Genomic DNA, 10,093 nt, shown 5'->3' with positions numbered 1-10,093 from the left:
ACACAGGGCCATGTCATCTGGCCCACTGGGCTCCCCAGAGAGATAGCAGGGCAGTTCCACACCTTGGACAGCTGCAGTGCACAGGGCAGCACTGGCCTGGCTGCTGTGTGGTTAGCTTCTGCTGTGCTGATGTATATTTTTGTGCCCCCCTCTCCCATACCCCCTGCCAGAAAAGGTGGTGCCTGGGTTTGCTGCCTGGTCACTGTCTGCCCCCCCCCTTCCCAGTTATGTTACTGGGCATTCCCATGGCCCAGATGATACAGCTCTGCAAGCCAGGTTTGTTTGCCAGACCATGGGTTGAGCACCACTGTATCCTCCTGTTTATTGAAAGGAAGTACTGAATTTTGCTTAGAGGCTATATTCAGTTATACAATAGAAACAGTATTATCACTACAGTATTAGCAATGTCAAACGTTTTAATAAAAATTCTGTTGTGTTGAACTGAAGTTCAAACTATAGAGCGCATATCTATTTTTTCATTATGGTCACGTATTATCTTCCATATAAGATTGTGATTTTTGCCTATTGTGAGCACAAAGAGCTATTTAAAATAGTATTTTAATCAGAAAATAGTTATTCTGTAAGGAAGTTTTAAAATAGTGACAAGTAGACCAAAAAGCAAACTTCTGTCTTTGAAATTAACAGAGTAAATCCTAATGACCCCTGAAGAATTCTAGGAGGACAATGTGACATTTGGGTTTCACAATTTAAACTGCATAAAAAGCTGTAGAGCTTCTCTTTATCACTTCTGTAATTTTCTGCTTTTCTTCCAATTCCTTGTAACTCTGAGTCCAAATCAATACACACTCTGCTTCTTACTGAAATCTATATTCTAGTAGTGCCTGTGAAGTTTCTTTAGGATTTGCTGGGTGCTACCAAAATATCAGACAAAATCCCTGACCCTATCATCTAGCCTACAAATAGCCCATGATCTAGATTTTTAAGGCATAATGAATAAGTGTAAGTAGGGGGAAGAGAAGATGAAGGTAACATTCAGCCTATACATTGTATAATCATATCAGTGTGCTGAATTTGAAAGTTCATGTAATATTAGCATATTAGTAATTGTGGTTAAGTGACAAGTTCAGTAGTATATGATAATAGTAGCATGTGCATAGTCACCGAGAAAAGACTATTTAAATTCCCCAAAATGTAAGCAGATTCAAACTACAAAGTTCAAATCTGGCCTTCCCCAGTGTTCAGTGCCATTTAGACCCTAAATTATTTTAGATCCATCTCTACTCGGTTTCCTGCTTGGATACTCATTTTCAAGTTGCCAACATGTTTACTCAAATGGCACACGCAAAAGTGTTGGTTTCAAGAGGAATTCTCCATGTTTGGTGTGATTGGCTCAACACTCTTCCTTCTGAGGTGAATCATAATCTCCCATCACATACTATGTTACAAGGTCAAGAAGGTAATTCTAATAAAGTACATGTCCCCTTCTAATAAATAAGTTGCTAAATTCAGGCAACTAATGTGTTAAAATCATCTGTTGCTCAATTTCAGTTATAATAATTACAAGTATACAATGACTTAATCATGACTGAATTGGAAAGCAAATGTCTTTAAAGTAATAATTGGTATATTTACATATCATTCATGCAAATAAAATGAGGACAATAAATTGTGAGGAAGGGCTTGAGGGTCTGTTGCTTGCTGGTGCAGTTCATGTGGGGGAAAGAGGGAAGGAAAGTACCGTTTTATCTCTCTAGTAACTTGCCTCCATAACAGGTTCAGTGAGTCTTCTGTAACCATGAGATTAAAGGCTTTTAGCTCCAGCAGTGAGCTGAACTATGGTAGCGCTGAAGATCCTATGCCCAGACCTCACTAGCAGCCCAAGGGGGCCTGGTTGTATCTACATGAGCCCATGCTATAGCTCCACTAATGGTGGTATGCTACTATGGTCAGCTGTTCACTGCAATTTAAATAACAGTATCATCTGAAGAACATGGTTAAAAAATTACTGAAAAGACCAAATCTTAGGGAAGAAATAGATACAGACATAATCTTGTAGTACTGGTAATGACTTGTTTTCTTTAGTCTTGAATTTTTGGATGGGAAATCTGTGGTATGAACAACCTATAAAGCTTGAGTTTATGATTAAATATGGAATAAATTATTAGTGAGTAGAGAGTAGGGAGAGACATGGCCTCAGGAGTACTCACTGATCACATCTCCCCAGCTGTCAGAAGGTAAGAGCTACCAGAGTATTTAGGCTTCTGTTTCTGAAAGTGTTTCGAAGCCTTATAATAGGTTAGAGAAGCATTGTCCAGGGCAAATTTCTGGCAAGTCCCACGAATGAAAAGTGACTTCTGTGATAAGATATAACTCATACTTTGGAGGGATCATCGTCCTCATTGTCAGCTGTTGGCTTGTAGATGACACCTTTGTTGTCTTCTCTGTCATCTCTGCAAGTATAAAAAGGCAATGTTAGCAAAAGTAAATTTGCAGGGAGGCAGGAGTGGAATGACTGTTTAAAATGCTGTATCTTATAACCAGTTTAGCTCAACTGGTTGGAGTATGATGCTAATAACACTGTGATCACAGGTTCAATCCCAGGTTGGACTTCATGATCTTGTGTGGTCACTTCTGTTTCTGTAAGCGTTTCCAAGCCTTATCATAGGCTAGAGAAGCATTGTCCAGGCCAAATTTCTGCCAGTCCCATGAATGAAAAGCAGTTTCTGTGATAGGGTATAACTCATACTTTGGAGGGATCATCGTACTCATTGTCAACTGCTGGCTTGTAGATGACACCTTTGTTTTCTTCTTTGTCCTTTCTGCAACTATAAAAAAGAGATTATGTTAATGAAAGTAAATTTTTTTGGGGGGGGGGGGCAAAGGGGGAGGCAATGTAGCGCTGACTGTTCTAAAATGCTGCATCATATAACCAGTTCAGCTCAGTTAGTTAAGGTGTGGTGCTAATAACACCAAGATCATGGCTTCAATCCTGGGTTGGACTGCATGATCTCTTGAAGTCCCTTCCAAGCCTTACTTCTTTATGAAATGGTCTACATAGGTGAGGTGGGGTCATCTTCTCAGTAGCAGCATACTTTGCTTTAGTCAGTAGTGCCAGTACTTGTGAATACATAGAAATAATTGGTCAGCATTCCATAGTGTGGCAGCAAAACATCTTACCTTTTCTGCCTAATCAGCCAAAAGGCTGCTGCAAGAATGATGATAACTCCAAAAATGCTGGCTAACACCACTGAGAGGGCAACACCTAAAAGTGGGAGGAAAGCATGCAGGTAGATAATTTGATTTATGTCAGACCAGAAAGCTGTCATGTGTGACAGCTTAAATCTGTGTGTGTTGCATATAACACCACATGAAAGAGGTATGACTGGATAACTTATTCCTTTAGTAACCGGGCATTTGAAAAGATTCAAACCTGAAGGCTCCAAACCTGAAATCATATCCCTACAGGTGTCCTATTGAAGTCAGAAGGGCAATGTATGGGTCTGAGAGTCATGGAACCACTTGCTCGGGATTGTTTATGCTCAGTCCTCCCTTTTATAGCACACAGGATAGTGTACGATAGGCAGAATTCAAGAACTAGGCTAAAACAAGAAAGAATGGTAAATTAATTCCTGCTCTTTTTTTCAGCATGGAAGAACACAGTCGAATGTAGTTTTGCTGGAGGTGGTATGCTTTGTAATTAAGGACTTTGCTTGTAAGGGTTAAGGAAGGCTAAGTATTCATTTGTGATAATAGCACAAAATAAAAAATCAATTCATGTTTGCAAGGACTTTGATGGAGTGTTCTGTGAATCTAAGTAATACTGTGACACCTCTTTGATGCAACTCTTAAGATAAGTCTTTGCAGTGAAATATTTTAACATTTTGGCTTTCTTTAATGATCCCAAACATTATTCAGCAGCATTTGCATTATCCACATGCTATTTGTGTGTAATGATTTCTATTTCTTTAAATTAACATTTGTCTTATTTCGGTATGAATGTTTAGAAGCATCCCACAGTGGACCACAGTAAATAGTTGATAGTTTTTATGTAAACTAGTTAAATGTTTCTTTGGTGAAAAATAACCAGGTAACATTAACACTGGGAGCAGTTCAACTGATTGAAAGTTTGTGTTTCACATATTTACAAAAAGAACTGTTAGTTTTAAAAAAGGCTTTGAAGTTAAAAAAAAAAAAAAAAAAAAAAAAGGTCAAATAAGCAACAAAGAATCAATTAAAACTGTTCGGAAAATATTTTGCCTTTATACATAGAATTAAGACCGAAGTTAATTTTAGGAATTCAGATTTCTACTTATAAGATCTCCTTATTTTTTAAATAGCTTATTTGAAAGCATCTGCTGTAATATAGCCATATGATTAAAACTGGGAAATATTTCTCATTTAATTTATGGACTGTTACCTCTCCTTATCTGAAAGTGTTAACATAGTAATATTCTTCAGATGCATGTTCTTGAAGCTGATTGTATTAACTGCAAGATGCTGTTTGCATGCAGAGTTTATTGTGAACATATTTAAGATTCATCAACTAATCTAAAGACTGAAATGTTGAAGACCCAATACTTGCAAAAATGGTGAGACTTCAGCATTCAGTCAACACCACAAGTGTAATTGGCTTGACACTGTGCACATTTGCACTCCTTGAGCACAGCACAGTAATCCCATCTTGCAAATTTGTGCTCTTTGAAAGTCACAGGTGCTGTATTACCAACCCCACTGTGTCAAAAATCAAGAGAGAAATTTAAAAATCAAGTGACTTGATATGTAAATCATGAGATGTTCTATTCCGATTCCCCTGTGCACCCCCCCCAGCTCTTCACACATGCACCCTGAGCATCCCCACCAGCCCATTGTGGCCCTGGGCTCAGTGCTGACCTGGAAGGGCTCCCTGTACCCCCCCACTCCCATGGCTGGGTCCCCACCTGGGCTACGTTCCCTTCTGGGCTCCTAGGGACTTTGTGGCTGGTTCTGGCCCAGTTGTGGCCAGAAGAAGACATTCTGAGATTTGAGAGTTCTATCGTGAGATCATGAGTCGGACTTAATTTTACTCAGAAATTGCCACTCCTGCAATAATTTTGCAAGAATTGGCATTACTGCAGATGTGCATAATAGGATATGCTTCGCAAACATCTGGCTTCCTGGACAAAATCATGGCCTTATGCACAGGCTCTTATCTTCTTTTCCTGTTTCCAAATACGTTTTATTCCTACTTCTGGGACAGTTATGTGCATAAGGTTCAGCAATGTGCTGCTTTCAGGACCTGAAGTAGTAGCCCTACAGAAGTAGTCTTTTTTTTGTTTGTTTGTTTGTTTTTGTTTTTTGAGATGGTGGTTATACCAATTAGGCAGTGTTTAAGGCCAAATAAGTTGGAATGTACGTAGAAGGCGGCTTGGGAGATTCTGAAGCTGATAAGTAGGGTCTTTACACTAGCAGAAAACTTCTTTGGCTCCCTGACACTGCCAGTGACATTTACAATTAATTGCAGTGTTAGACTGAATGAGTTTTTATTGAAATATCACTAGCTCTTAGTAATTTATTTGGTAGTCATAGGCCCCCGAGAGACATTAAAATAAAGGTGCAGTGGGATCTGATATGGGATGCAAACAGTCATGCTTCCTGTCATGCCACAGATGCATGGCAGGAGACATGGTTGTGAGATTTCACATCAGATCCTATGCTGTCATATCCTGGGCTCCTTCTGCACCAGCAAGTAGCAAGCTTGGCTCCCAGCAGCAGGAACATGCTGTGTGCTCCTGTGGTTGTGAGCCTCAGTCAGATGATCAGAGCTCCCAGCCTGGGGAGTGCACCATGCATTGCCTGCAGCTGGGAACTCCAATCAGCTGGAGCACACAAGTCTTGAATGGTTCCTGTATGCTTCAGGGGCTTGGTACTGGCAATACATTCAATTTAAGGCATGGTGGGAAGCAGCCATAAGTATTAGACATATTTTGTGTTATAATTTTGTGACTTGTTTTATCATACTATGCATTGATTAAATGTGTGGCCAGGTCACTACTTGCGACTCAGTTAACCGGTTGATCATGTCTTTAGTGTAATGTCTATTAGCCACAGAGACCATTCCTTGGTGAGAACAGCAGGACATGTGGTCCACTGCATAACTGAGCTCCTATTTGTTCATAGTTCGAATGAGATATTTCCAATATATCTTTAAAGACCTCCCCTAGGTCTGTAATATTGGAAGCATCTTAGAAGCTGGCATCTCATATAAACAGAAGATGAATTATGTGCTTCACTGAATGAAGCACATCATTCATTCATTCACAGACTCAAAACTATTCTTAGCATTGGCAAAAATTCACTGGTGATTGTTGAGAGAGTCAGTTTTGTGCTTTATTTTCCCTTGAGGATTTTAATCGTAAGAGATGCTGCTCTTCTGTGCTATTAGCACTGTGCAGCTAGTATGATGGTTACAGGTCAAGAATAGGAATAGTTTGAACTCCTTATTTCACCCCAGACCCCAGAGCAGTGTCGGAGTTAAGTTCTGTTGGGACATATCAGAGATGTGGGTTTTCTGGAAAATTCTGAATTGGAAAATTTTCCAATGCCCTAAATAGAGCATGATCTGATTTAGCATGTTTATTTGACTTATATTTAGTAAACAAAACTAAAAAAGTACCCCACGTTAATTTTCTGTTCCAATATCCACAAGTATTTGAACTGAAATATTTGATTAGGAAAAAAAATAAATACAGCACACTTAATGTGGTTTAAATTTTATATTCAAACAAGTTCAAAGCTTTATGTGGAAAGAAATTTATTTTTATTGGAATACTTGTAAAAATGTAAAGACAATACCCAATAGCATGTACTTCCTTTACATTGTTTGTTTAAATTTAAGAAGAAAAACAAAGGCACTGAAAACTGTTGACATGCTAATTTTAACACACCCAAAGAACTGTGCATGATATGCCATGCTTTGGTTTTGATTTGACCTGCACAGCCAATTAGGTGAATTCATAACTTGATTTTTGGTTTGGATTATTATGCGAGCGTATTTACCCTTTTATTTACAAATCAGTAAAACATATATGTACTCTCTCTCACACTTACTAGGGATAATCACCTGAAAAACATTAGTTACGACTTTGAAACTGCCAAGTGTGCCCAATATTGTATTGGCATCCATTCATTTTTACTAATGAATTTTATGAAACAATGAATTTTTAGAAATGCAAAATTTTCACTCCACATCTCTGGGACATGTTGTGTTGAACTATTGTGAGAAAAATAAGAAGAGTGATAAGCACACTTAGTTGTTGTAGAGGGATATTATCCTACTTTCGTCAGACCTCTTATGTAGTATACAACAAAAATTCAAGGGGCAAAATGGACAAAATATTAGAGAGAATCTTTCTGTCCTTTGTATGTAAATGCATCAATTTCACAGAAATAATTTAGTTCTAAATCAGTCAAGGCTTTACTTGCATAAAAAAAGAAAATATTTCCAATTTGTCATAGATACAGTGATTTGCTCAGCTAATGAACTGTGATAGGGCTTTTCTCCATTATTACAGACAACTTACTGTTGACAACAAAGCAGTAAGAGTCAGATGTCTGCTTGCTTCACAGAGTGATACATGAACAGAGACTGGGGCAACAATTTTTATTGTGCACAGCAGATAAGCCTCTGTCTGCGATCTCTTAGAGGAAGAGATCTCTGCTTCAGTAGAATGTGCACCGACAGAAACTGGTGTATAACAGCGAGGTATCCAGAGGTGCCATCCATATTTTGCTATAAGAAAGAACAGTAGTGTAGGAGTAGCTGTGAAGGTCCAGAAATGATCTGAGAGGCAAGGGTTTCTTAGGGTGATACCTTTTATTGGATCAACTATGCAGTTGGTCCAAAGTTAGACAAGCTTTTGAATGCAAGGCATTCTTTCTCAGGCCTCTGATCGCAGAGAGCCAGGCACAACATAGTGAAAAACAGCAAATGGGGGGGGGGGGGAAGGGTCTGCTACCACTGAGAATTTCTCTCATCCTCTCCCCTCTGTTGTTTTTCACTATGCTGTGCCTGGCTTCCTGTGATTGGACCAACTATGTAGTTGGTCCACTAAAAAATGTAACCCTAAAAATCCTTGCCTCAAGCATTAAATTTAGCTCTTTCTACATGCAAGTTTCCCGGACAGACTTTGGAATTTAGTTCAGAACCCAGTGGAAAAAGATAAGGGACAAAACCATTAGAGTAACTTCTCTCCTTTCAGTAATGACACAGGATTGAGAAGACTGTTGAAGTAGCTGTATGTAACCAAGATCATATGATAACATCTAATGAAGTGAACTCTTGCTCATCAAAGCTTATCCATCTAAATGATTCAGTTAGTTTATAAGGTACATCTCTTCTCTGCCTTCCTAACCAAAATCAGTGATGTTGGGCTTGTTTACTTAGATTATCTACTGCTAGAAGTGGTAAAAATGACAGAAGTTTAATCTCTCATTTTCAAGTAGGCAATATGATGCAGTTATCATAGAATAAGCAACTAGAAAAAGTGGAGATAGTTGTTACAATGGAACAATGAGAGGGGAAAATACACACCAGTAAAATGTATGTAGCCCTTCTAAAAAGTTCACAGCAGATTGTTTCCTGTGCGCAGCAGAGGTAAGTTATCAGAAGATTAGGCAGATCAATTACCTCATGCAGATACAGGCAGTCCTCGACTTACAGCTTTTTGTGTTACAACATTTCGCACTTACAACGTTTATAAATTGACACCCTGTTTCAACTTTCTTATGTCAGTTTCAGCTTTACAACATTTGAGACCCCTGAGACGACTTCAGCCAAAAACCCTTCAAAAGTCCAAACAAGAGCCTTTCAAAAAGTCCAGCAAAATCACCTCAAAGAAGTCCTTCCAAATCAGTATGATTGCTATTTACAGTATAAATACATTAGTGTAGCTATATTATGCATCTATAACTGATTGAGTACAAACTTTTTGGTTATTTTTGGTGAAAATAAGGTATTGGGCCTTTGGTTCAGGAACCAATCCCCCATTTTTAACTTTGCTTCTTATGGGAAAATCAGTTCCTAGTTTCAATGTTTTGACTTAAGATGCAATTTTCAGGAACCAATTGTGTCATGATTCCGAAGACTGCCTGTATTTCACTGCAGATAGCTAAATATAGACAATAAACTAGATTCGCTTGAAAAAAATATTACCACATTGGTACAAGTCAGTTCAGACGCAGCAAAATGATGGGAATCATTTTTGTCATGCTGACATGTAAACTAATAACCATCTACATGCATGCAGCTTAACCCAAATACTGAAGAAATGAAGTCATCACAGTATGTTTAAGTACATCCCACAAAAACTGTGAGTTGTTTTCAGGATGACATTTAGACATACTGTGCATTATGCTTGCATTTCTACCTGACCAGAGTTGATTCCCAGGATCCAGGGGCTGATGAATTGCCATGTTCTCTCTCTTCAGTGGGTATCTAATTGCTGTTAGGGATCTTCTTCATCCCCAGAAGAAAATCCAAAAGGAGTATAATGCATATTGTTTATACATCATGAAATTAATGGCATAGAGAAATGTTATGAAGATAAGTAGCTTGCACTGCCTATAGTGTTATTTGAAACAATGACTTAATACCTTTGCCCCATGGAAGCCAATAGAATCCAGGGCCATAATAATTTCCTACTGCAAATAAACTGCAAGGTACTGCACCTGGGAAGGAAGAACCAGCACCATACCTACAGGCTGGAGAACTCCCTTCTCGTCAGTGCAGAGGCAGAAATGGATCTTGGAGTCATTATTGATGCCAAAATGAATATGGTCCGACAGCATGGGGACGCGGTCAGGAGGGCCAACTGCACTTGGCATGCATCCACAGATGCACCTCGAGCAGGTGCAAGGAGGTGATCCTCCCCCTCTATGCGACACTTGTCAGGCACAGTTGGAGTACTGTGTCCAGTTCTGGGCGCTGCACTTCAGGAGGGATGTGGACAACATGGAGAGGGTCCACAGGAGGGCCATTTGCATGATCGGGGGCAGCAAGGCCGGCCCTACGAGGAGAGGCTACGGGACCTGAACCTGTTCAGTCTCCACAAGAGAAGGCTGAGGGGGGATCTAGTGGCCTGTTACAAACTAGTCA

General features: G+C 39.3%; 1 protein-coding gene across 7 annotated transcripts in view; it reads right to left on the bottom strand.

Annotated features, from left to right (window-relative positions):
- Positions 1-398: 398 nt before the first annotated feature.
- The window catches only part of CA12 (carbonic anhydrase 12), a 41,932-nt gene continuing 32,237 nt past the window's right edge, over positions 399-10,093 (bottom strand). For 2 of the 7 annotated variants that reach the window (XM_019533394.1, XM_019533396.1), the window contains 3 exons: positions 3,139-3,223; positions 2,727-2,786; positions 2,260-2,411 (listed from right to left, as the gene is read on the bottom strand). In XM_019533394.1, the coding sequence (XP_019388939.1) occupies positions 2,333-2,411; positions 2,727-2,786; positions 3,139-3,223 (224 nt within the window). In that variant the 3' untranslated portion in view covers positions 2,260-2,332. Of the gene's footprint in view, positions 2,412-2,707; positions 2,787-3,138; positions 3,224-9,034; positions 9,455-10,093 lie in introns of those variants that run through there. The other 5 variants (XM_019533397.1, XM_019533395.1, XM_019533400.1 and 2 more) reach the window with 5 other exon arrangements.

This window comes from Crocodylus porosus, unplaced genomic scaffold (assembly GCF_001723895.1).
Source record: "Crocodylus porosus isolate Cpor-Errol unplaced genomic scaffold, CroPor_comp1, whole genome shotgun sequence".
Taxonomy (NCBI): Eukaryota; Metazoa; Chordata; order Crocodylia; family Crocodylidae; genus Crocodylus; species Crocodylus porosus.
Note: the sequence above shows the minus strand (reverse complement) of the source record. Positions and strands in the feature narration are given on the sequence as shown.